The following is a 27234-nucleotide window of genomic DNA, read 5'->3' as shown; positions in this document are numbered from 1 at the left end:
TGCCAAAAAGTTAGTGTGAATCTGAAGTATATGTTAGATTTGTAGTGTGCTGTGTACTCACTACTGGTTCCCCAGTGGTAGCTTGTGCTTAGTGGGTGATGCTTGAACACCCAGGAGATAATTTTAGCTTCTGCTCATCGAACCCTGCTCTCTCTCAAACGCAACCCATCTAAAACAGAATACCTCCTCATCTGGGGCATAGGCACAAACCCCATCTCACCCCCTCGATCAAATAACTCCACACAGACACCTATACATCCATCTCTACACCTGTCAAATCACTAAGCTTCACCATTCACCCCTCCCACCCACCCTCTGCACCCTATATAGCCGATGTCACTGAAACATGCAACCTACAACTGCACTTCTACACAAGACAGCCTTCCACCTGATGATTTATGCACCGGAGTCCAAGCCCTAAGTCTGTCTAAGTTGGAATCCGGAAAACCTATCCTTACTGGACTCCCTAACAGCAACCCTGCCTCCCTACAAGCTATATAGCATGCAGCAGCAAGACGTGTCCTGCACCTACCCAAACCCAAACACCTCACCCCTGCTCTCTCCCAGCTTCACTGCCTCCCTGTACTCCAGATATTTGCTTTCAAAGGAATTTCAATCATATACAAAGTCATCCACCTCAAAACCACATCCTACCTGCACAACAAACAGAAACCCATCACCCACACAAACGTCAAATAATCCAACCAACATCTATATTCCCCTTTGCAAGCTAACCTGCACTAAAAAAAAAAAGCACTCTCGCAGTGGGCACCGAGAGCCTGGAACACTCTTCCACTCGAAATCTATGCTGCACCCTCCACCATCACTTTACGAAAAAGCCTCACAACATACCCTTTTTCTCAGTGAATCCAGCCAGACCCCCTCCTCCGACGTCCTCTTTCTATACTGATCTTCCTATCTTGTCCTGAAAAATACTGTAACTTATTGTTCAGCTTCACCCTTAAGTGCTCCAAGATGATCAGCGTAGGGCCGCTTGTTAATGCAAATAATATAAATGGCCCATTAATATAACCAAGGGGTGAATAAAAACATTTTAAAAATGGGGGAAACAAATTGCAAAACCCTTCTGAAAACAAAATAAAATTCTGGTTACCCGATCGCAAGTGGGTAGGGAGAATTAAAAAAGGGAAAAAGGGAGCAATCCTCTAGCACAAAAGTCTCCAACCATTGGATCTCCCATCAAATCCAGCTAGCATATTAATGGGATCATGGGCATTGTAGTCCAAAACATCAGAAGAACCACAGGGCGCAGATCCCAGCACAACCTGTTGCATTGAGCTCCCTCCTGTGTAATATAGAACTTCTGTGGTGGAACAAGGCCAGCACAATCCAGGTTGGAATTTTATGATTGGAATAAGGTCAGTGGCTGGAGATCCGGGTGAAGGCTGGTTGTGCTGTTTTTTTTTGCTGCGAGTCATAATCTGAATAAACCTTAGTTATCAACCTACCTTTGAAGTGGAGCCCCGTCATTTCACAACCAATACCTCCTGTTGGGTTCCATCAGCTCAACAAGGGTGCACCTGTGCATCTCTACCTGTAAATCTTTCAAGAAAACTATTCTTAGCAATATGGCATTTCTGTCTAATCCCACAATATGAGTTATAGCCTTGCCGACAACATTACCGGGATCAAAACAGGATCTTGTGAAGTGGTAAAATACCTGGAGCCAGATTACCGTATATTTGTTTAAGCATTTATGCATTTTGTGCATGTACAATTCAACAGCAGCGGTACCATTAACTTTGTATTCCTTTGGACTAGCGGAGCTGCGTATGCACAAAATGCATGTTTGCTTGCCCAAATGTAGTTAAGCTAGAAAAAAGCTTCTACATTTTGGAGGAAGGCAATTTGGGGCCAGATTATCGTCTGCAAATCACTGAAGAATAGTCATCCAGTTCCACAGTAATCGACAGATTGTAGTGTTCACAACTCACCTGATCTGGAGGTAACGATGTAAATAAAATGTTGTAGACCTGTGCCCTGCTGCAAACCCAATAGCTACCTCTGGGAGGCTCTACACTCTTACAAAGGCAATTCCAGGATTAAAAGCCATGATTATTTTTGTCAGATGTTGCTGGCTACTTTCCAGAGGATGATAGATTAAAAGACTTCAACAGCGTGTTTAAAAGAGCATTTTGAGCATAAAAGAAATAGGGACCAAGCTTTCAAGCAAATACCCTCAGGGTCTAAAATCATTCGTAGCAAGACAATGATCAGGTCTGGAAGCCTTTACAGAGTAATAATTCTCCTGATAAGTCAACAGAGTACATTAGCTGTACCACAGCTATCAGGCTTAGGCCAATCTGGTAGTAAATGTTCACGAAATGAGGGTCTTGATATATCAACTTGTTTGTTTTCCTGTGCCTAAAGTTGGTGTCGACTGCGTAGTGACGTAACGGAGGCCAACCCTTGCTCTGTATTGATAAATTGAGAATGTAAAGGGAACGGATGACCCTTCTTCACTTGGTAGGCAGCGCCAGCACGAGATAGTCAACACAGGGTAACTTGGGAACTTTAGTATATATTTAGTGTGCCCCATTTTGAGACACGTGTTTCGGCAATATCTTTGCCTTTTTCAATCAGGGCTACATACATTAAATTGCATTAGGATAAGTACCACATAAACAAAGTTAAGACAAAAAAATATATAGATAACAAATGCAAATAGAACATGGTATTTGAATGGTTTTGGAGCTCAGAGAGGAGGGGGAAGCGGGATGGGATGATTTAGGAATGAGAAAAAAACAACACCACAAAGCATTGGGAGAGAAAACAAACATATTTAAAAAATCATTGCAAATTGAAATTTGTTGAACAGTTTGAACAAATATTTCCTGTGTTCATGAAACTTGTTAGGCAAAGGTGCCTTACCTAATGGGTGTAGCATTATCTCATTTGTGAATTTCTAGTTGCCCTGTTAATGGGTTAAATCCCACCTACAAAAAGGACAGTTTTCTAGCATTTGGGGTCTTAATAGCTGCAATGCGGTAATGAAAAAGAGGGACCAGGACTGGCATTAGGTTGGACACTGAGTATTGTAGAACTGGAGAGGTCTAAGTGTGCCCATTGGTATGCTATTAGGGAGATTGTTGGAAGTGGGATGCGAGTGCTGCATCCAAAGCGAAACATATAATGTCAGAATACATAAAACTGGCGTAAATAACGTAAACCTGTTGGTATGTTGTTAGGGAGATTGTTAGAAGTGGGATGTGAGTACTGCATCCAAAACGAAACTTGTATTAGAAGAATACACAGATGTCAATTGTTCAAACACCAATTAAGCGTTGTGCATCCCATAGTCTAGCACTTGAATACAGACAATAGGGGAAATCAGCATTTAGTGCCTCTCATGCACACGTGTGGCCGCTGCGATCCGGCGCCTTAGTGCTCGGATGCAAATATAATTTTCAAACATGATTGCGGTAATCCAATGGGTCACTTCCAGCTTGCATCCGCACTCTAATCAGTGCGAGATGCGCTGCTTAGTATTCTCATGCTCTGGTCTGCCGATCCAGGCTGTGAAGTGCTCAGAGCTTACCTTCAAAGCATCTACTCGGTCCTCAAAGTGTTGGCAACAGCCACGCTCTGACTTTGTGTTGTAGTATGGTTACCATGGTAACCATAGTCCTTTGTTGCTGTTGCCTGGTCTCTAGTGACTGCGAGCGCCATGTTTTGGGCTATGAGGAATCGTACTACAGGTCTCCGGAAAGAATTAAGACCTGTACATTGTGAGAATGCGCATTCATTACTCACTAGTTGTCTAAGAAGAACGTAAAATATGGCTCATGAGAGTGAGATAAGTTCCCCCTTAATTTATTATATTTAATTTTATAAAGATTGCCAGGAGATATGGAACAAAGGTCCATGGTAAAAAAGACAAAAATGCAGATGAGTGTTGTATGTTTGAAAGTACTACATAATATTGGAATGTAATTAGAGTGCGCGCATGGTGTTGTGCCAGCAAAGATTGCTGCCAACCTGCATGGCTCTGATCTTTCATTTTAGTCCAGAAATCAAGACTGCCAGAAAAATGGGCGCCATGTTTGGGGATTTTTAAAGGTAATGCCGGCACACACTTTCCATCCTATGTAGATAAGATGTACAGAATAATGTACATAAAGGATTCAGGTCTGTATCCTCTGAAAAAATGATAAAAACACACCCTGATAGGGTGAGGACTTTGGAACGGATCCCCTGGTTATCTAAAGCATCACTAAGATACACTGTATAGGTGAGATCCACCTATAGAGAAGGTCAAATTAGGTATTTATCTTATTACAAGAAGGCTCCCATCTCATTATCAGAGTTTAGGCCCACCATGGTGTATCTAAATTTACATATAGTTTGTGCTTCTTGTTGCCTCAGGCGTAGTTCTCGATTTTATCCACGTCTGCCAAGGCACATTTTTCTTAGTCCAATAAATGTAATGTTAGATTTGTCATCCATTTGGTGATGTGTTTGCCCCATCCCTCTTCCCCCTCCTCTCTCTCTGTGCTCCAAAACCGTTGAAATACCACATCCTATTTGCATTTGTTATCTATATATTTTTTTGTCTTAACTTTATGTTTATGTGGTACTTATCCTAATGCAATCTAATGTATGTAGCCCTGATTGAAAAAGGCAAAGATATTGCTGAAACACGTGTCTCAAAATAGGGCACACTAAATATATACTGAAGTTCCTAAGTTACCTCATGTTGACTATTCTTGTGCTGCCGCTGCCTACCAAGTGAAGAAGGGTCATCAGTTCCCTTTACTTTCTCAATCTGGTAGTAATCCTCAAAACCCCACAGCCACCCAGGCAAAACGATGGAGAAGAAGGTGGTGATAAAAGGGTCAAACCCAAGCGCTACCTTAGAGTTTAAATAGCAGGTAAAGGTGCAGCGTCAACTAAAGTACATATAGGTATTAGCAAAGAAGCAGAATCTTTGGCCAGATAATTTTGGGGCATAATATCCTGAGACTACATCACTAGGATTCACCTGCATAGGAGTCAGCTCATAAAATCTTGTAAAAAACTGCTACATAGCCCGATACCATGCTGTACTTCGATTGATGTTGCTGCTTTCAGAACTTGACCTTCAGAACTTTCTGCCATCCTCTTTGCTCGATACATTCTAACCATCCCACTCATCAGGGAAACACACTTGCATTTCTATGGCAATATCTAACAGTTATCCGAATGAATCTCTTACGTAATCCCAAGATGCAGAGAGATGAAAGTTGGCGGAAAGCCCATCCGATGTTGATCTAATTTAAGGAGGATCTCAACACGTTTTTGATTTGGATGTGAAGTAGAATTAACAAATTCCACTTCTACGAAGGACGATGCTAGAATCTTGGATTTTGGTAAGACCTCACTGGGTCGGGTCTGATCAACATCCATTTCTTCCTTCGATGAAAGAATTACAAAATCTCTAGCTGCCTGAACTTAGAAGTCAAACACTTGATTTGACTAACAGTTTAAGGTTTAAAAATCTAGGAAATTATTAATGGTCAGACAGCAGAGGACACATAAATTCCTCATGGTATTCTAATGAGATTGCTATGGATTTTAATGCCAAAGTGACATTTTAGATGATTTGGCTTCATTCAATTCATAACAAGGAAAAGGGACCAATATTTGCAAAAATACATTGCTGCACGATTAACTGGACAAAAATGAATACTCCTCCAAATCTTGGAAAGAATAAATAATAAACAAACCAAAAATCTATGTCAACCTTCCCCACAAATTAATTGCAATCCACCTTTATTCTTAAAGAGCCACGCCCAGCAAAACCACCAATAGTGGCAGACGAGCGCTCTACCGCACAACTTACATTACATAATACGAATACAAAAGCCAAAATGTTTGCTTTTGATAGTACCTGTTTTAACTGGACTCAAGTGCAAGGAACAGATGCAACAGCAAAGATCACCCTCTTGGGCTGCAACCAATAGACGACAGAGTCCCACGAAAAAATGTGGTCCAGCCGTTACAAAGTCACTGGCATATCCATCCTCTTTGCACCTCACCAAACTGTTTGCATGGCTTTTATAGTCTCTTTCAACTAGCCATCTCTGCTAGTTTTTGATAGTCACCTAAATTATAATCACGATTCTCATGCAATGTAATGCACGTTTATGTCCATGTTTGCAGAATACATTCTTCCGAACGGCCTTCCACTCCACAGTGAATCGAGGCTATAGAAATGGCAATAGGCACTATACAAAAATCAAATAACAGTCACAAGCAATTGATGTCATCATATCGCATATGCTTTTTATCTGAAAATGGAACCTCTAGGGGAATCGGGCTACAAATTGTGGTGATCATATGCACCAATATGCTGACCAAGCAGTACATTAAAATCTTGCCCGGACGTTTTACGTATCATCGAGATTGTCTGCCTGATATTGAAGCTTGGATCGCCTCTTCTACAAATGAATACTTCTCAGAGTTTTTGTTTTCTTATTATAATCCACATAATATAACAAATGTTTACTTGGCTTTCTGATGCTAATATCTTAGGGGCACCATCAGAGTTTGCTTTCTCGGCTAAGCTTTTGGGTTTCACTTTGGATTCTCGCCTGCCTTATTTATCATATCAATGCATTGGTTAAATCTGCCAATTATCATATGTATTCATTAAGAGCTGTAAAATCAGTTTTGTCTTCTGCACACTTTCGTATGTTATTTCCATCACTAGTTTTGTATTGGATCAATTTTAGGAATTCAGTCTTATTATTTAGTTTTTTTACTTTAATTTATTTTTAGCGCCAGCCCTACCCAGAGGATCTCGGAAAGCCTTACATGGTTCAAATATTGAACAGGTGGGAGTTGAAAAAAAAGAGGTTACAAAATGTTTTCAGGAAACGGAGGAAGATCCGGATAGACACATGATAGCGGTGGAGGAGGACAGGGTTATGTGGGGGGAAGAGAAATAGGTATGTTTTGAGGCTCTTTCTGACAAGACAAACAATCTTACTAAGCCTTGTGTCATTCAGATCAAGCAAGGGAGAGAAGAAGAAGTGCAAGTGCAGGGGGAAGTGCAAGGGAGAGGGGAAGGGAGGGGATAACAGGGCAGCAGTGCTCAGAGTAAGTGCAGCCAGGACAGCGCAGCTCTGGGTAGTGCATGGAGAACAAGGGACTGTAGGGGTACAGTTACAGCCCCTAAGTCACAGCCCCGGAGGCAATGCAAGTGTGACTAATCAAGAAAGAGCATGGTACCCAGTGAGACGGAGGGTAGCCATGCAACCAGTAGGATCAGCAGACAGGTAGGACAGCAGGGGAAGGAGAGAGAGAAAGCAGAAGTGAAGAGGAAAGTTTTGAGTTGCTTCCGGAAATTCAGGTGTTTCGGCTCGGGTTTGAGAGGGGCAGGGAGGCCATTCCAGAGGGAGGCACCTGCAGGGGAGAGAGATCTACACCCCACTCTCTGCCTGTAGAAACGTCAAACCCTTGGAGAGTTGGAGTTAGCTGAGCGAAGGGCTCGAGAAGGATAAGTTAGTTACCCATGGTAACGTTCTTTCGATTGGATTTTCCTCCCAGTTATTCCTCATCTTATGATAAATATGTTTCCAGCTTCAGCTGCTTTGGATTTCTTTTTCAACAGGGGGCGCTGTGTGCCGGCTCGTCGAGTCAATGTCCCTAGAGGGCCTCTATTCGACTGTCAATGTCATCAGTATAAATAGAGCATGCACCGCCCGTTGGCTTCTGTTCTGTTTTTTCCCCTCTGTATAGGAATCACTCAGCGTACCATAGACTGAAGGCTCCAAGAAAGCGTAAAGTGCAAAGACACGTAAATTATACAGTGGGGTAGGCTTCGAGGGGCAATGAGGAATAAGTGGGAGGAACATCCAATCGAAAGAACGTTACCGTAGTAATTAACTTGTTGTTTGAATGGATTGTGTCCTCCCACCTATTCCTCATCTTAACACTGGGTATTAAGCGTGTTATAAATAACCTATCATATCATATGATAGACTCCCACAGCAGTAATAATTTGGAGGTTGGAGTATGAATTTTACTTCTTCTTAACTGTTATCATGGACTGAATGAAGGACCACTTTCCAAAATTATCCTTCTTGATTGGAAGATGAATCCAAGCAGTAATGTTTTACAAAAAAGTGAACAGACGACCGAGTGGCCGCTGCATATATGTCTTTTACTGGAATACCTCTCTGAAGAGCAGCAGAGGTTGCCATGCCCCTAGTGGAATGTGCTCTCAAGCCATCCAGTGGGTCAGAGACTACATTTGGCAGAAAAGAAGGTTTCTCCCTAAGAACAACCCTGTCTTTATAGAAAACAGTATGTGGGAGTTTACAGAAATGTGCCTGCAACTTGCTTACCCTGCAGGCTGACGTTATTGCCATTAGAAAAACAGTCTTCAAAGTTAACAGCCTTAATGGACATCGGTGCATTGGCTCTAAAGGAATGCATGTTAGAAATGTTAACACCAGGTTAAGATCCCACATAGGGACTTGGAATGGGAATGGTGGAAATACACTAGCAAGACCCTTTAGAAATTGAACAATCAGAGGGATTTTACAATATGAATCCTCCTCTGAAGAGCGCTTGAAAATAGACAGTGCCGGCAGGTAGCTTTTAATTGTTCCAATCTGGAGCCCCAGATTCACCCAATGCAACAAAAAAGAAAGCACCATAGGTCTATAACAAAGAAAAGGGTGAACATTCTTATCCCTGCTCCAACTGCTGAACTTTTTCCAACAGCAGCGGCACAAAGATTTTGTTGCTTGCCTTCTGGCCAAAAGCAAGATCTCCATTATGTCATCTGGGAGGTCCCAATCCTCAACCACTCAGAAACCATGCGTGAAGGTTGAGAGTTGAGAGTCTTGACCTCTGGATGGAGAACCTGCGAGAGTAGGTCCTCTCCTTGTGGAAGACGCATTGGAGGGCAGATGACAGTGTCCAGAAGGTCGGGGTACCACGTCCTCCTGGACCAATCTGGAGCAATTAGGATCGTGGATTTCCCAAACTTCCTCAGCCTCCTGATCACGTGAGGAATGACGTGACTGTAGGCAACATGTACAGGAGTGGAAACTCCCAGTCCACTACGAACACATCTTGCAGAGCTCCTCTTGGGGAGGTTCCCTGGAGCAGTGTAGTTTGCACTTCCTGTTGACAGTGGTCGCGAACAGATCCACTTGAGGGTTTCCCCAAAAAGTGAAGATCTCTTGAAGGACTTCCTGAGCTAGTTCCCAATCGTGGGAGACTGTGCTGTGCCAGCTCAGTTTCCGCCGCTGTGTTCTCCTCTCCAGGCTAGGTGAACTGCTGATGGGGAGATTCCCTCTTGAATTGCCCAGAGCTGCATTGCCTCTCTGCGCAGTTGTTGTGACCCTACATCTCCTCTCTTGTTGAGGTAGTACATGGCCACTGTGTTGTCCGTCATTATCAGGACATTCTTACCCCATACAGAGGGCAGAAAGCCCTTCAGCGCTAGTCTGATTGCCCTCAACTTTAAAAGGTTGATGTGTAGTTTGGACTTCGATGGACACTAAGAACCATTGATTGTCAGATTGTTGGCATGGGTCCCCCACCCGTTGAGTGCGACGTCCGTCACTACTGTTATCTCCAGCCATGGCTGCCAAAAGGATTCTCCCTTCAGAATGTTGTCCTGGCAAGCCCACCACAGAAGATCCTGTGCGACTCTGCTCGGAACCTGTCGGTGGTCCGACAACCTGCCTGAGAATTGGGACCATTGAGACCCGAGGGCCCACTTGAGGGATCTCATTCTCAAGCTAGCCTCTGGCACCAGGAAAATGCAGGATGCCATGAGGCCGAGTAGCCTTAAAAAAAAAATAAAAAAAAATAAAATAATTTTTTTTTTAAAAAAAAAGCCCGTAAGACGCTGGGCAATCTGAAATTTGGTGACCATCTGCAGAATATGTTGAGGCCTCACCTCGGTTGGCAGGGCTTTTTCAGAGGAACCATCCAGGACTGCTACAATGAACTGGAGTCTTCGAGATGGTATCATGTGGGATTCTTGTAATTGAGGGACAAGCCCAGCCTGTGGAAAGAGTAGCAGGCTATGCTAAGATGTTCCCGGGCTTGTTCGAGTGAACGTGCCCTGATCAGCCAAAAATCAAGGTAGCGGTAGACGTGAATCCCGTCTCTCTTGAGACTTGCTGTCACCACTTCCATTAATTTGGTGAAAACCCTCGGGTGGAGGTCAGCCGAATGGTAGAACTCAAAACTGATAATGAGATCCACCAACAGCGAACCTCAGGCACCTTCAGTGCTTGTGATGGATAGGCACATGAAAGTAAGCATCCTGAAGGTCCAATTACACGATTCAGTCTTGGAGTTGGAGGGCCTGAAGTAACTGAGAAAGGGTAAGCATCTTGAACTTGTACTTCCTGAGGAGCTTCTATACGTTTCTTAAGTCCAAGATGAATCTCAATCCTCCGTCATTTTTGGAAATGCGAAAGTATGGGGAGTACCAACTCTTGTTCCTCTTCGCCACAGGTACCGGTTCTATTGCACCTTTATCTAGCAGAATGTACAGCCCAAGGAGCGGATCTGGAATTTCGAAAGACCTGCTCCCCGGTGGATAATCCTGAGGCCTTTTTACAAAGAGAAGGCAGTAACTCTGGTCTACAGTTTCCAGTGCCCAAGCATCTGAAGTAATGCCCGGACATTCTTTCAAATGCTGCGAAAGTCTGCCTCCCGCAGGGGTCTTACGGGTTTAAAGCAGCTGAATTGGCGGCTGAGGGTAAAACTGCTGCTGCTTGGGCTGACGCAGCACCTCTCCCCCGTCCACCATGAGGGAATCTTCTCTGACCTCGATGACTGGCCTGTGCTCTTCTAAATGAGAAGTAGAATTGAAAGGACTTACCCCTCCAAGATGATGAACCAGGGTAGGAGTGGTGTGGCTGTCTAACCGCAGTACTAAGAGATTTAGCCACCGCTTTCGAGGTCTGCAGCTTTTTAAAACTCTCATCAGCCTTACTGCCAGACAGCCTTCAGCCATCAAAGGACATATTGAGGAGTCTAGACTGCACATCCGTGGAAATCCGGACTTTCCCAACCACGCAAATCTGCGCAGCACGGTGCTAGTTGCCATGGACCTGCCAATGCTCTCTGCAGTATCCAGACCTGACTGGAGGCATTCACACATTCACTCCTTACCATCCTTGACGATAGCCCGGAAGCAGTCTCTTTCTTCTCCTTCTGGGATGTGGTAAGCCGCCACAGCTACTCAGTCCCACAGGGTAAATGTTAATTTTGACAAGGCACAAGTTGTGTTAGTTGACTTTAAAGCCATACTTCCAGCAGTAAATATTTTTCTAGCCTAAGCATCCACTCTCTTGTCATCCCTATCGGGAAGGATAGAAGTATATGCTGATTGCTTATTCGACGTAGCAGCCTGAACCACCAAACTCTCTGGTGTTGGGTGCTTTGTTAAATACTGTGGGTCGCTGCTGGATGGCTTCTTTTTTTTGCTGAATTCTTATTTGCTGCAGTCTCTGGTGTTCCCAATTAGATGAGACCCTTTTTTGTAAGGCAATATAAAAAAGGAATATGAAAAGGCAAAATTGGATCTCTCTGGGGACCCTGATCCAATATATCTGTTAGGTCATCCTGCTCAAAAGACGGTGCAGGCTTGGTCCAACCTACAAATTCTGCCACCTTGCCCATTAGTAGTCTATATGGAGGAGTCAGCGTGGTCAGACAAATCTGGTTTACCAAATTCCAATTCTGGAGAGGTACCTATACCACTGGCTGATTGCAGGTATTCATAGTCTTTTTACCTAGACTCTTGCAAAATTAACTCCATTACCAAATTGTAAGCCAAATGGTGGTGTATTGTCGTCTGAAAGTTCATTATCTTCATAGATTGAAGTTCTTTAACGTCAATCTATGAAGACAATGAACTTTCCGACTTTTTTCGGTAAGGGGTTGAAAACCTTTTCCTGTGAAACTGTGGGCTTCGTCAAATTTGAAGAAACTGCTGACGCCGACTTTGAAGTTGGTACCTATTTTGTTAGAGTCTATTTCGACACAGGCGTCGACTGCTCTGATGCAATGGTGTTAGTGAGGCCATCAGAGTTGCCGACTATTTATATTTCTTCGAAGGAACTCTCCCTCGAAGGACTGGATTCCTGGCTTGCTGAAGTTCTCAACGATTTTTCATCGGATCTAGATTTCTCTTGATGTAGTTCAGCTTATGCCTCAGACTCGAAGATTTAAAAGGTTTCGTCATGGACTTTCTGCCTGTCCTTTGAGGGGGTCGGGCCGCATTCTCGAATTTTGTTAACATTTCTTTGTGAAATGCATCCCATTTTAGTGGGGAGTATAGCTTAGTTGGACATTTGATTACCTCGGCCGAGAAATCAATAGAGGTAGAAGGTGACCTGTGACGCCGTTTCTTGTCCTCCTTCAAAGAAGACGAAGAATGGCGCAATCGATTTCTCAATGGGGATTATTTTGACCTTTTTCGTCGAGGAGAATCTCTCGACTCCTCAGATTTTGCTTTTTTTGGAACTCTTCGAAGGAGATTTTGAAGGTAACCAACCCCCCACCAATTTACTTTTACACTCCCTCAGTTACACTCAGAGGTATGGTGATCGATTCTGAGACACCATGGGCATATGCGGGAGGGGGTAGGGGGCGGTGATCGACATCTTCGATTCGCAGGCTTGACAATTCTTGAAGCCCGTCTTAGGCGTTGGTGGAGCCAACGGTGAGGAAATGTTTGTAACTGAAAATTAGTGACGAAGTTCAGTAAAGAACCGAAGCGTGCTGTAAGTCTTCGAAACGTTAGCTTGGAAAAACGGAACTGAAGCTAACGAGCGCTGTGTGCGCTATTTATACTGATGATGACATGGACAGTTGAACGGAGGCACTCTATGGACATCGACTCGACGAGACAGCACACAGCACCCCCTGTCAAAAAATAATTCCGCTGAAGCTGGAAAGATATTTATCATAAGATGAGGACTATGTGGGAGGACACAATCCATTCAAAAGAAGGTATTTTGGAAGAGTGTTGGATTTAGTGCAGGCCCCGGCCCCAGAAAGCCTTGTGGACAATGAAAAGGGTCTTGATCATGATCCTTGTAGCCGCCGGGAGCCAGAGGAGAGATTTCAGGGCTGGAGAGATACAGTCGCTGAACTTGAGGCTAAGGATAAGTCTCGCCGTCCTGTTCTGGATTAGTTGCAGAGGGAGGAGAGCAGAGGAAGGCAGATTGAGAAAGAGGCTGTTGCAGTAGTCCAGCCTACTGAGCTCTGGAGACAGTGAGCTTCTGAGGGAAAGTGAGAAAGGGAAGAGTCCCTTTGAGGAGGTGCAGCTGGTAGTGGGACTTCTTGGCGACATCCGAGATATGAGGAGAGAAAGAGAGTGGAGTCGAAGATGACACCAAGGTTTTTTCCTCACAGGAAGGCGAAGGAAGAGGGCCCAAGACGGGCAGCCAGAGTGAGGGAGGGAAAGCACGGGCAGGTGTTCCAATGAGAAGGATCTCCTCCTTACTGGCATTCAGAGGTAGGGTGTTCCATGCCCTGGATACCCAGTGGGTAAAATGCTTGTTTTTGTGTGCATGCAAGTTTGCAGAGTGTAATGTGCAGAAGGTGTTGGCTAGCTTGTCTGATGTTTGTGTGAGTGATGGGTTTGAATTTGTCATGAAGGTAAGATGATGTTTTGAGGTGGTTTGCTTTGAATACAGTGCAAAGTCCTTTGAAGGCCATTTTCTATGGTATCGGGAGCCAGTGGAGCTGGGCAAGAGCAGGGTTGATGTGCAAACGTTTCGGTGGGCGGAGGATCAGTCTGGCTGCTACATTTTGTACAGCTTGCAGGGAGCAAAGGTGTTGTTGGTGAGTCCAGTGAGGAGATCATTTCCATAGTCCAGTTTAGATAGAACCAGTGCTTGGACTGCAGTGTGGAAGTCATCAGGAGGATGGATAGGTCTAACTTTGCATAGGAGGTGTAGTTGTAGATTGCATTTTTTGGTGACAGTGGCTCTGTGGTGTGTGAAGGAAAGGTGGGGGTTGATGGTGAAGTGATTTAATAGGAGTGGAGAGGGATATGTGTGGGATGTCCGTGGCAATTTCTTGGATCCAGAGGGTGAGGTTGGGTGTGTGCCTTGGTGGACAGATAAGGAGGTATCCTGTTTTGGAAGGGTTCAGTTTGAGGAAGTGGTTGGCCATCCACCTGGTGATGGTAGAGAGACAGGTTTTGAGAGTGTTGAGTTGTGAAGGGGATGAAATTTGGAACTATATTTGCGTGTCATCTGCATATTGGTAGAAATGTACGTTGTGTTTGCTAAGGGTCTGTCCAAGGGATTCAACATATAGGTTGAAGAGGAGTGGAGATAGGGAGGAGCCTTGAGGGAACCAATACTTGAAAGGGGTGGGGTCTGATCGATAAGGGGGCATGGAGACAAAGTGTGTCTTGTCAGTGAGAAAGAAGGTGTACCAGTCGAGTACGGTGCCAAGAGATTAATCATGTGAGCTTGGATGGCTAGTAGAATGGTGTGGTTGATGGTGTCGAAGGCTTCAGAGAGGTCGAGGAGTACGAGTAGTGCTCTATGTCCTTTTTTTTGTTTTTTTATACTCTATTTCTTGTTTTCAACAAAAAGTAACAAAGACATCAGTAAGCACAGCTTATAATCCTTTGTGTGTGATGCTGTGGAGATCACAGAGGATGTGAAGAGTAGCAGTCTCAGTGCTGTGTCCAAATCGAAAGCCAGATTGGAAGGGGTTGAGTAGGTTGTTTGTTGTGATGTGTTGTTGAAATTGGGTAATTACAAAGCGTTCCATGATTCTGTGGAGTTTTGGTAGGATAGTAATGGGGTGGTCGTTTTCGTGGGGTGGAGAGATTATTTTTGGGAAGGGTTGAGATTTGTCCTGTGTTAGTGCAGTGTGGATAGTACCCTGTGAGACAAGAGTTGATGATGTTGAGCCAGTGGGGAGCTAGGGTGATGATGCAATTGGTTGCAGCTTGAGGTGGGCATGCAACATCCAGGAAGTGTGCATGTTTTGTTTTGGCAATGAGGGTGATGTGGGGGTCAGTGTCAATGGGGTGGAATGCGTCCCATGTGTTGAAATGTTTGGAAGTGGGGGTAGTTGAAGTAGTTCATGAGGGAGTTGCATATTGCAGTGGATGGGGGTGTGGAAGGTGCGGATGGTGGTTTAGAGAAGGCCCTGACTGTGTTGAATAGTTTCTGATGATGGAATGGAGTTCCTGGAAGCAATGGATGGCTTTGGCATTGCGTATGGCTGTTTTTTTATTTGTTGTGGCAGTGTCTGAGGGATGTCCAGGTTAAGGGGCATGGGTTATTTTGCTGGGCTCATTCTAGATGTCTGGCTTCCTGCTTGACAAGAGAAGGCAATTGTTTAACAATGGTTTGTGGTGGTTGCTGTGTGACGATGGTGTTGTATTGGTGGAGTAGGAGGGAGGGATGTGCATTTGGGAAGTGGTGGCATGAGTGGTGTTAAGGCCGAGTCTGTAATGTGTTTGGTTTGTCTGGCTGGGGGAAAGTGGATGTGTGGCAGATTGTGGGATTTTGTGTGGTAGTGTGAGCATGGAGGGGATAACAAAGTGGTCAAACCATGATATCCAGATTTGATTATCCGTGGAGACCTTATTTTAGCTTGCGAACAAAGGTTCCCGGGTGTTGTCAGCATTGTTTGTGGGATAGGTGAGGAGTGGTGTGAGATCATAAGGAGTGAGAGCAGTGAGAATAGTATAATAGTCTTCAGTATGGTATTGCTGTCTGGCAGGGACCGGAGTTGAAGTCGCCAGGATAGTAGATGTGGGTGTGACGGAGGAGAGCAAGTAAGTGTGCTTCAAAGGATGTGTATGGGGGTGGGATTACTAAATGTGAGTGTGCCTTTATATACGACGGCAATGTCACCACCTTGTTTGCGTGTGCAGTCTTTGTGGTGGATAAGATAGTGTGGGGGACGCAGGTCAGGGATAATAGTTGTGTGGTGGGTTAAAGCAATATTTCTGTAAAGGAAGAGTATATCTGAGAAGTGTGTGTGAGCAGGTGTATAATGGCAGTTCAGAAGAATGCAGGTGTATGCAAGTTGTTGTTTTAATGGAGTGTTGTGTTGGATTTCGATGTTTGTGTGCAGTATGCAAGGCATTTTTGTGGCAACCTGTGGCACACAGAGGCTAACAGGGAACAGTATTAATGCAATCCCTCAATTTAGCATAAATCCAATAAATGCTATTTTCTATGCTGCTGCTTGGCTTGCCTTTGGTGGCAGGAAATTTGATCAGGTTTCCCAGTATCTAAAAAGTCTTCATTGGCTTCCTCCAGGAGCCAGAATTTCCCTTAAACAAATTTACTTTTCCCGTCAAGCCGAACATTCTCAGTCCCTCCCCCTTTATTTGGCTGATAAATCAAAGATTTCTGGGGGTTCTTGCGCTCTTCAGAGTCGGGAGATGCTACAGAAAGAAGTGCCCAAGTTTTTACATTCTTCTTCCATTAAGAGGTGGTGTTGCTGTCTCATTAGAATTCTCTTCTTGCTAACTATTTGAAGTTTAGGAACGCTTTGAAGACTTAGTTATGGAAAACTGCTTTTTATTGGATATCATTTTGTGTCTTGTTGCATTTGTGTTTTGTTCACACTTTATAAAAATCCATAATAAGGTCATTATTGGTGGATAGTGACTCATTTATGATAGGGTCTGATGTGTATCCAGATGTATGGATTGGCTGTACCCAAAACACTATGGGTTCTCCACCCAGGAAGCACTCTTTGCGAACCTGCACAAGAACACATTCTGGGGGTTCTGCAGGGAATCAGTGCTTCAAAGACAGTCCGGTCATTCCAATGACCTCCTCTGAAAAGGTTGCAGTTTATTGGCTACCTTTTTATATATGCAAAAAGAGCTAGGGGTGGAGTTGGAGGAGCCCAGGTGGGAACTTCCGTCCACACAGGTGTTACACCTACTTGGATTTTCCCAGGGCTCCCAAATGTCCCGTCACCTCCCCACTGCCTGCAGAAAGAGCACTAGGGGTATGACATCAGAAGGCAAAGGACACTTGTTACAGCAGCCAGGATGGGATCCTTAACAAGCTTGGTATGGACCGATCCACTGTGGCATCTTTCCTATATAAGGGGGGCATGGAAGCTGTGACGAATCCAGGGAATTTGACCCCTCTCCCCAAGGGGGAGCCACCCCCCTTTGCAAGTAGGTAGGTGAGCCTGCTAAACCTAACACCTTCTAGGAGACAGGACAAGCGTGATCCCACTGGCTATACCGAAAGATAGGAAGAGGAACCGACTAGCCCAACAGAGGCTATGAAACCAAATAGCCGGAGAGGGTGGCTGGAAGCCCAAGAGCGGCCAGGAAACCGAATAGCCCAGGAGGGGCTGAGAGACAGCAGAGCCGAAGAGGGGCTGAAAGAGCAAATACCCCAAGTTGGGGTGTGAAACCTGAGACCAGTCGGGTGAGAATCCATCGAGCCCCGAGTGGGCCACCATCCAATCAACCTCAGGAAGGGGATTGAATCCTGAGATCCGAGGGAGGGGTAGGAACCAAAAGGGTTATGACCAAGCAGGAGGAGGCTCGGTCATATAGACACTATGACAGAAACAGTTTTGAATACTGGATTTGAACTATGTAGAGGGCCAGAAAGCCTAGAGACATTCCCTGTTCTTTTGTACATTGGGCGGGAATCCCTGAGAACAGTTAATAAAATGTCTTATTTAGAAAGAAGGCGAAAAAAGCCAGAGACATTCGCCTGTGAAAAAAGGGGACCCTGACTGAGGGCGATAATCCTTGTCAGTACAGTAGGGGTCAGAAACCCGACAACAGCTTGTCATTTGGGTGGGAGGCCCTTAAGATATCTTTTGTGTTCATGTTAGATGTTTTCCTTTTTAGTGGTTGAGACCAGGAGGTAGAAGCTTAGGTATCTACATGTCGGACAATCTTTATGGTGTATGACATGTTGGGATGCACCCTTGTGAACTTAGCGTAGGGACCAGAAGCATAGAGTGAGTATAGGGTTTTAACAAAAAATAATCACAATCACTTTACACAGCGCAATGAGCTGTCAGTCTCCTGATTCTGAGTTACCACAGAGTTTTCAACTAGGGGATTCATCTTTGAAACATTAAGTATTCATTTGGAAAATGACTGGGAGTACAGTTTACTCCAAAGTCCTCTGCCGGAGAGATGGAAGACCAGCATTTCGAAGGAAGAGGCAAGCCCTTCTCCTCAATCATCCCAAGGGAATATTTGGGGTGACTTTTGTGGACCGAGGCTTGTCTGTTGCCTAAACATTGGAACCGGGAACTTGCTCAATGGAGGTGACTGATCCCTACAGGTGTTGTCTGGCAACCTTCCTGGTAAGGAATTGCAGAATCGGGTAATCACCTTACTCCTAGAAACCATGGACTGGGTCTCTTAGCAACTCAGTAGCCATGAAACAGCCCAAACCCTATCGCCCGCCACCAAGATGGCTTCTGGCAAGTATTTGAGCCACTACAGGACTGCAGTGCCATTGCCGGCACTAAGAGCTTTGATCCACTAACCTGCTTTTCAAGCCATCTCGACGCAGACTCCAACCATTGAAGACAATCATCTTGCCTCGAACCAACTGTTGGCTCAAATCTGTGGCAGCATCCAACTTGCCACATCTTGATTGCCGTCTTGTTGCCAGGTTGAGATGATGCTTCCTTTGCCCGTCCCTCTGGAAGCCATCTATCCAACCAGTCTGGACTACCAACTCGACCCAGCAGGAGCATTGTCTCGACACAGACTCTACCTGCTGGAACCCAGTTCACATCACCCATCTCAAATGCTGAATCGATTCACTGGGAGCTTTTGACTCAAACTGATTTGAGAAGCACGACTCAACATCTACTAGATTACAGTAAAGCGCCCACAACAGTGGTTTGAAGCTGTTGAGCAAAGTGGTTCTATCACTTTGGCCTACTCAAAAGGAAGTGGCTGACTTTTAAGTCACCCTACTCTATCTGTTAAACAGATGTCAATAACATTGCCAATTGCTGTTGGAAAAGTCTGCTTTCTCTGTGCTTTTCCTTACAGGGTTGGGTCCTTAGTGTATTCATTAGTTGTGTGTCTTTTTGTTATTTAAATTAACGATCTTATTTTCGTAGAACCGTGGTGGACATTCTTTTATTTTGGTACCACATTGTTGTTTGGTTTACTTCTGTACCAGCTCACACCCCTACTGCAGAGTATAGCCTACCTTTCCACCTTTTATGACTAGGAGGAAAAGAACTGTCAAGCTGTACCTGTTTCACCGTTATGACTGAGTGACCTGCATGTTTGTAGCACGGTTGGGTTCAATAGGTGTTTTAATCCCTATTCACACCTGTACTCCTGCGGGCACGGACTGTATAACATTACAGGTACCAATTGTAAACAAAATACCCTTCATTAAGGATGTCAAAAGCAAAATATATTGAAGAATACCCAGAACCTAACCACAGAATTATATTTTCCACATGAATCTATGATGGGTCTTTGGTCGAGAACTTACCCTTCACTACAAACAATGCTGGTATTGCGTAAACAGAACAACCGACAATTGTAGGAAATTCAAAGGAGGCAAAAAGTTAAGTCGCATGGCAACCAGATTAGCACTCACTGAACCTCCAAAAAATACACAAAACCAAGGACAGCACCTCGATTGACTCCTTCACACTGAAACATAGTCAGTTGAAATTATTAATAAATGCAGTGAAAATAAGTGAAGTGCAGTGCAGTATCAGTATTAACAATGGAAATGTGAGTGATGATAATGAATTATGCAGCTGCAGCATAATGTTTTCTGGAAGGTCAAGGCAAGGGACCTTAATAATTTAACATTTAGAAATGTCAACAGCAAGAATGAACAAGGTTGAGCTTAATGGAAACATTGCAATAAACATTTATGATGCTGCAGTAGGAGCAATGCAGTTTTTGCAATAGGCATACATGATGTGATAACACAGACAGAGAAAGTTAGATGACTAGAGAACATATTCTTATTAGGGAAGTTGCATTGGAACATCCTAGGAAGAATAAAATGGCAAAGCAGGTTCATTCTTACCAAAAAAGTCCCCTGAGAAGGTGATGCAGAAACAAAAAGAAGACAATGTTGTAAGACAATAACAATACACCACAAAGATGTCCGTTCTTTGCTTCTTTTGTGACATACAGTTAATACTTGCTTTCCACATGTGTGTAACAAGAAGCAAGATTTGTTTTTATAGAGGGAGGCGTCCAACAGATGGGGAAAACTAAAAACAAACAAAGGCACATTTTGAAAAGTGGGCAAATCCTATCTAAGATGTGATTATGTTTTAGAAGGCAGACATTTTTTATTGGTGAATGACTAATTTGTACTTGAACAGAGGAAATGGAACATACAAGTCTCCTTAACACACATACTATGCTGACTTCTCTGGGCTCAAAAAGGCTGTTGGGATTTTCCAAAAGTTAGCAAAAAATACATTTCTTTCCTGAATGGAAACCTTTTAAAAATCTGATTTGAAAAGAATGCAAATAACGCTTTTTAAGCCAAAAGACAACAAACTTTTCAAAGCAAGCGCAACAGTTTTCAGGATTAGCGTCTCTGAGTTGGGCACATTTTGTACACATTCAGTGATGGGAACCGTCCACATTTTTGTTTTATGACATATTTGGATGAATGAAGTTCTTAAGCAAGAAGGATAACAACTAATCATTTTACCCACAATGTCAATGCATTGGACTTTATTCGATAGGCATATTGGGTCCAAGACTGGGATAACAAGGCTTGAGTCCATGAAATGAAAAAAAGAAATAGGGGCCGAGAGAGAAAGAGAGAGCAAGAGAAAGATGAGCGAGAAAAGGAGGATGAAGCACTGAGGGAGGGTAAACGAGAAGAAACACTGGAAATGTGACAATTACCAAGGGTACAGATTGGAGGTCCCAAATATGAATACTGAACCACTGTAACAGTGATCACAGTTCAAGGGTGTTTATTGAACAATAAATGCAGAGTGGAAAAACACCGCAGCGAAACCTAAATCTAAAATGGGAGCAAGCGTTGACCATCAAATGAAAAAGAAGACAGTTCGAGTGGCGTTGTGTCAAAATAAAAGAGCCTATACTAAGAAAAACCTATTGGCAATTCCGTACAACTAATAACAGAAGAGTGTGGGATAGGGTATCAAAATAAAGGAAATTGTGTTCAAATAATAAGCTAGGATGTGATTGCCTTGAGGTCCCCCTTCCCACGTTCTTAACACGGGACAAGGTGGGACTTTGGAGCACAGCACACGCTCGAGCCTTCCCAGCATGAGCTGACAGTTCCGTTCCAGCGATCAGGTTCTTCGATGGTAAAGTCTCTTTGCATTAAAAAGTCTCTTGCCTTCGAGGCCCGATGTATCCAACAAACGAACACAAACAAAAAGTTCTTCTAGTCAGATCCGTTGGGTGATGGCTTCACCCCTAGGTGCCCCTCTCCTGGGCGCAACCCCTCACGTATCGTATTCAACCAATCAATTGAACAGATCCTTTCTCAATGAACTTTGGGTGATGACTTTTCACTCCTGGATCTCCCTTCACCGGGCTCAGACCCACTTGTTAAGGGGGACACTTCACTTCCCCTTGTTTTCCAAAACCTCTTACTTTCACAAGTTTTAATGTCATTTTAAACAGTATTTCAGGCTTAGTTTCTGCTCGTCAGCTTCCCTCTTCTGGGTTCACTCTCGCCAACTTTCTACCAACAGTTCACTGTACTTGAGGACTTTGGACTTCGCCTCATCTCGTTAGCATTCCTCTGCTGGGTTCACTTCTTGCCAAATTAAACACACTGTTCATACACGTTCATTTCACCAAGTGGGATTCAGTTCCATTAGTTTCGCAATCATCTGTAGGTCAAATACTTTCAATGGTACAGAACATTTTACAAGACCCCTGTATGACCAATTTGACCTCTTTTCGCCTCCTAATTGACCAGAATTATTGTCGGAAAATAAACAGGGGGGTTTGTGGGAACGGAAGTGTTTGGACCAAGTAGAATGGGAGTGTGACAAATGATAATCAGAGAGACTAGGAGAAGTATGACTGAAAGTGTTCGGATAGGAAACAGAAAACCAGGCGCTCCGAGTTGTGGTTTCTAGGTGTTATAGGGTTTTGGGTTCTAGGGGATTTGCCAGATATAGAGGGCTCATTGGATTTGGGTAAAGGAAATGCTGCGGGTGGAGGAGAGGTAGACGTGGAACAACCCATACAGGTCTCAGGGAATTCGTCATCCTCACCTTCGCCCCTGGGGAAATACTGCGTCTCACCTTGGATGTTCCCCCAAGCACAACCACGGGTTCCCCTACCCAGGTGATTCAACCTCGCTCGTCTACCCCCAAGGTTGGGATCTGAGAGCGCCAGCCTGTCCCTGGCCACATGAATAAAGGATTCTCAAGGTGTATCTGGAAGACTACCCTCAGGTTTCACACACCACCTACTGTGTGAATGTTTATGTTTATAGCCAATGAGGCCTTGGTGGGTGTATATTCCATAAAGGCCTATGACAACTGCATTTTAAGGCTGGAGGCGACCATGGAGCATGGGTAGGAGGGTGAGGGGGTCTGTGAGAGGGTGTGCAGTTGTAATATAGGCTGAGGGGAGGGGGAACACAGAGGGCAGATAAGAGAAAGCAGGGCTAGGACGATGGAGAGAAAAAGACTAGCTCGAGGGAGTAGCACTGAAGGGAGGCATGGAATGCAGACTTGTTTTTTCCAGTAGCAGCCTGTATTCCTAGACTCCCAATTGGATGGTGCCACCCATCCACATACTAATAAATAGACAAGCTAGTTACAATACAAAGTCCCTACCTGCGTGAACACCTAGTGCAAATGTATTACATTTTTTTGAAGTCCTGCTGACGCTTAAAACTCACCCTGAGAATGTTCAAATGTGAAAGCTGCGTCTGACACTGAAGTTCTAGAATTATGTCCAGTGGTTCTCAAGGAGACAATCTCCCTTTCTCTTCTGTTATCAGTAGGGGTGTGCGGAATTAGCACCGGCAAAGTGAAATCCATGAAATGTGCCTCAATTTTCACTTTACATTTTGAACAGAATGTGTCCCTGATTTGTCACTTTTAGGCGAATTTCATTTTATGGTTGCCTGCAATTTTGCTCAATTAGGGGGCTGCAATGTTTTGAGTCTTCCTATTGGCTGAAATTTTAAGCGCCCAAAGCAAAACTGGCCAAAAATAGAAATGGTGCAAATCATCAACTCAAGCAGTGCTTTTTAGCCATGGACCTAAACCTGATCCAACTGATAGTATCGGTTGTGAATTTAAAGAAAATAAGATTTTGCCTTTATTTGAAGAATAGGGATGTCAATTTCAACCAGAAAGGACTTCCAATAATAGATTAGCAGGTGGCAGAGGCATTTCCAAGAAGGGTGCCTGCCCAACAACAAATACACGAGCAAGTGGTGAGCCAGTTTATGAGGATCCAATAAAAGTGGGACATATACCAGGTACAAAAAAAATTCAAACTAAAGAGGAGTACTGTTTACCCATAAAAAATTACATTATTATGCTTCAGTGGTGGGGACAGGTAGGGAGGATGTGGGAGTCGACAGGGGTGCTCCATCTTTAGCAAGTTTATGAAGTTTAAGATCATTTGCAAAAATGTAGGCGGCTAATGACCAAATCAAAAAGTGACGACATACAGAAGTGTCACTTACCGAAAAGGCTTTGGAGGCAAGATACTAAAACGGGTCTTGTCCAAAATCTTTCTGATGCGGTTCCTTCCTCCAGACACAGTGTTTGCTTTTATTTTTTTGTTGGTTTTCTCGCACGGGAACATCTGCTCCATGTCGGCAGGCAGATCAGGGATGGAAAAGCGATTGCTTTTCTTCTCTCCGATTTTCGGGATATGAGGCCCACCGTTCTTCTTCTCCTGTGCTATTCTGCTGAGAAGTTCCTTAAAAACTGCAAGTACATAAGCATGTTAAGAAGGCACAGTGCTATTAACGCTACACAGGAAGGATGAGTGATACATTTCATATATTTGTATTTTTGCCAAAACATAATGAAGTTGCATAAACTATTACAAAAGTGAATTGATCATATTATTATTGATATTAGTAACAGTCAGCACAAGTTGGCATCATAATGAAATTCGTTTTTGGTCTAGTCAACAATGACTGAAGTTTTTTTTAGCTGTAATGGTCACCAGATACCCATTCTTGAATGTTCAGAAGACAAAATGGCGTTGCTGCTGGACTAGTCACACTATATCCTTGTGTTTACAGTACAGCTGCTGCCGTTCCCCTGCCCAAGAACTCCCTACTCTGGGCGCTGTAGAGATCTTACAAAATACGGGGACAGAACGGTGAAACAATGATATTTCAATACATCAACAGCCTCTTACAATACAATCCTGTATCACATGAAACTAATGAACGTTTACCTTATCTGCCTCACTTAAAAACATGTTGAGCAAGAGGCAGACAATGGGGAGCAGACAAAGCGCTGATCAATAGTTTTAATTGAGAGCGCAGAGTGGGGAGGACTAAGCACTTAAATTAGTGTGTCTTACGGTAACTTAATGCTGGGAAAGGTATGGGACAGAAATGGACATTAGGGCCACAATTACCTTGGGGTGAGATGCCATGTCATAATGGAGGTCTGGCATTATAGAATATTCATGATGACTGCATTAATTTGGTTTTAAGTCGCAAAATAGAATAACCCACACACTACATTCCAATATTTGAAAAGTAAACTTCTCATCAGCCAAATATAAAGTTGTATGCATCGCGAATTGCTAAGTAATTTTGGTCATTTAAAAAGGCACTTATCGTCACTTGGCTGTTTGGAAATAGACGTTTGATTTCTATTTAAAAAATCAACAAAGAAATCAAATCGAGTGATGAATATCGTGCATATAATGAGAGAAATAAAGAGTGGCTTATGTAATCTTGTTCAATTTTTTTTTCCAGTCAGTTTTCACTGCTCCAAAGAAGTTGAAAACCACAGCACACTTCCGATCCGTCCAATCCCTAAGATGTATTGATTGTGTGTGGAATATGGTTATTGGTAGCTGGAGGCAGATGCTTTCTAACTGACTGAACTTTCTCTATAACCGCAAGTGTTGGGACCAGACCTCAAATAATGACAAGGTTACAGAGAAATAGTCTCTTTGTTTGCAAAAAACCACCAACCAAAAACCACCAGAGACCCAACATTGGTCTTTCGGATGAACGGCTGAGAAGCATATGGCGCCCCCTTGGTGTCACAGAGTTGCAGGGCCGATACATACTTTTTGTTGCACAATAACTCACAAAGGGGACTGGTAACACATGGACTCTGATGGCTTGGCTAGCACATTAACTGTTGTGGCCTCAAACTAATAGGCGGTTGCAAATGAAAACAGTAATAGGACTAGTTTGGACAAACTTAAGGGCAAGGTATATGCTCGTCCATCGTCAAACTGGGACCCTCTGACTTCACAACATCAATTTTAGAAGTCAGGTGATGACCATCAGAGTGTAAAAGAGGTAGGTATTAATCAAGTACTGACATTATGCATGGTAAACCTCTTTTGGAAATGTCTTAATCCTTGCATGCTTGGACTAAAAGTAGTGGATTCAAACGAGACGGGAATACAACACTTGCTGACAATGCAAACTGCCAAAGCACTGGTAAGTTATCTGCAAAAAGGTGTAGAGCAAAAACTGTAAATGTACGCTCTTGCAGTTTTATTCTTATTGTCACAAACCATAATGGAAGCTGGCCAAAAATGCATACTGGACCGAGCTAAACCTCCAAAACTCTAGTAAGAGCCATTCAGATATTTTTTATCATTCAAAGCACCTCTTGCTCCAGAAAAAGCTATTTCAATAACAACGGTTAAAAGGATTAGATATTGTGCGGTGATGAGTTTAGGTTGCAAATGTTCAAGAGCACAGAGCGATTAGCCAGGATCATTTCCTTTTTCAGGAACAATCCGTAACCTCTGAACCATTCCTCGACCTACAGAGAAAATGTGTAACGTGGCATTATTCTTAAGACAAATGCTTATTAGAATCTGCTCCATCATTAAAGGAGGATATGCAAACTTTTTTACAGAATCATGTTAAAGCTTGAAACTAGAAGCTCTGGCGATGCCACTACGTTAAAAGGAGGGTTGCCAAAGTGCCATGTTAGTTGTCTTTCTGGAAGTAAAACTGATAGCATCTTATCCAACTCTGAAAAAGGATAGATAGAATGGTTGTGTCTTACATACCCATACCACCTTGGAATTCGTCTGTTGCAGAGAAGGAAACTTTCTTCTGGAGTGTCCATCTTTTGACCAAAATACATGAGAAGTAAACCTCCACCAGAAGGATCACGTCAAGAAATAAGTCTTATCTCAGCCCTAGGTATGGCTTATGGAGTAGAAACAAAGCAGTAGTGCTTTAGGAAGGCATGAGCACAGTTGTGCAAATTTAAGCAAATGTCCTGCCGTTTCCATTTTTCCTTTTAGCACATTGATCTGCACAGCTTTTCTTTTCTATCAGACAGGCATTCCAAAGACTTCAGTTCTACAATGCAGAAAGTGGTATCCTACTTCTAAACGCACCCGGATGTAAGCTGTACACTGCCCAGTGGGAGGTTAAGACTGCACTGATGTTCGGTTACTTGCAGTTCAGAACATCATACTGTGATGCCTGGCACACTCAACACGATGCAAAATACTACCCTCTTGGCGACTGGAGGCACTAAGCCCATGAAAAGTGTGCCAAAGTTGTACTATCAGGAGAGCAACTCCGAGCCCATTAACAACGCAGGAGCGTTATCAAGAAGGGGAATATTCCCGTTTGTGTGTAGCCCTAAACAACTGACAACGTCCATGCTTGGCAATGCATGCTATCACGAGAGAACCAATGCAAAGAGGATGGCTGAAATGTGCACCAAACATGTGGTGCAATATGATAAGGGCGTCCGTTAGCAGAAATAGTGCAGGCTAACGTGCAAGAAATTGACATCCAAAACAAGCATTTTCATTCTGCTCACGTAGAGATGCGATTCGAATGCAGGACCTTTGCTAATTTCTAGATACAACGCTGCAAAACAAGGTCTTATGATCCATAGACTTGGAGTGTTATTAGGAAAGGGGTCCTTTCCTGCTCTTCGTAATACACATTACCAAGTGCTTTTATGTGACATGTTACTGGGCTCACTATAGGCCACTTGTTTAGGGATACTGGGGCTTGCATTGTTGTTCTCGAGCATTTTTTTCTTTTTTGAAACCATGCAAACACTCTT

General features: G+C 43.6%; 1 protein-coding gene across 7 annotated transcripts in view; it reads right to left on the bottom strand.

Moving 5' to 3' along the window:
* The window catches only part of RAPGEF6 (Rap guanine nucleotide exchange factor 6), a 1719096-nt gene that overhangs the window by 276336 nt on the left and 1415526 nt on the right, over nucleotides 1-27234 (bottom strand). For all 7 annotated transcript variants that reach the window (XM_069652531.1, XM_069652536.1, XM_069652533.1 and 4 more), the window contains one exon: nucleotides 23667-23913. In XM_069652531.1, coding sequence (XP_069508632.1) covers nucleotides 23667-23913 — 247 coding nt within the window. The remainder of the gene's footprint in view (nucleotides 1-23666; nucleotides 23914-27234) is intronic.

The sequence above is a fragment of the Ambystoma mexicanum genome, chromosome 3p (assembly GCF_040938575.1).
Source record: "Ambystoma mexicanum isolate Mex_15411 chromosome 3p, UKY_AmexF1_1, whole genome shotgun sequence".
Classification (NCBI taxonomy): Eukaryota; Metazoa; Chordata; class Amphibia; order Caudata; family Ambystomatidae; genus Ambystoma; species Ambystoma mexicanum.
The sequence above is the reverse complement of the archived record's forward strand: the minus strand, read 5'-3'. Positions and strand labels throughout refer to the sequence as shown.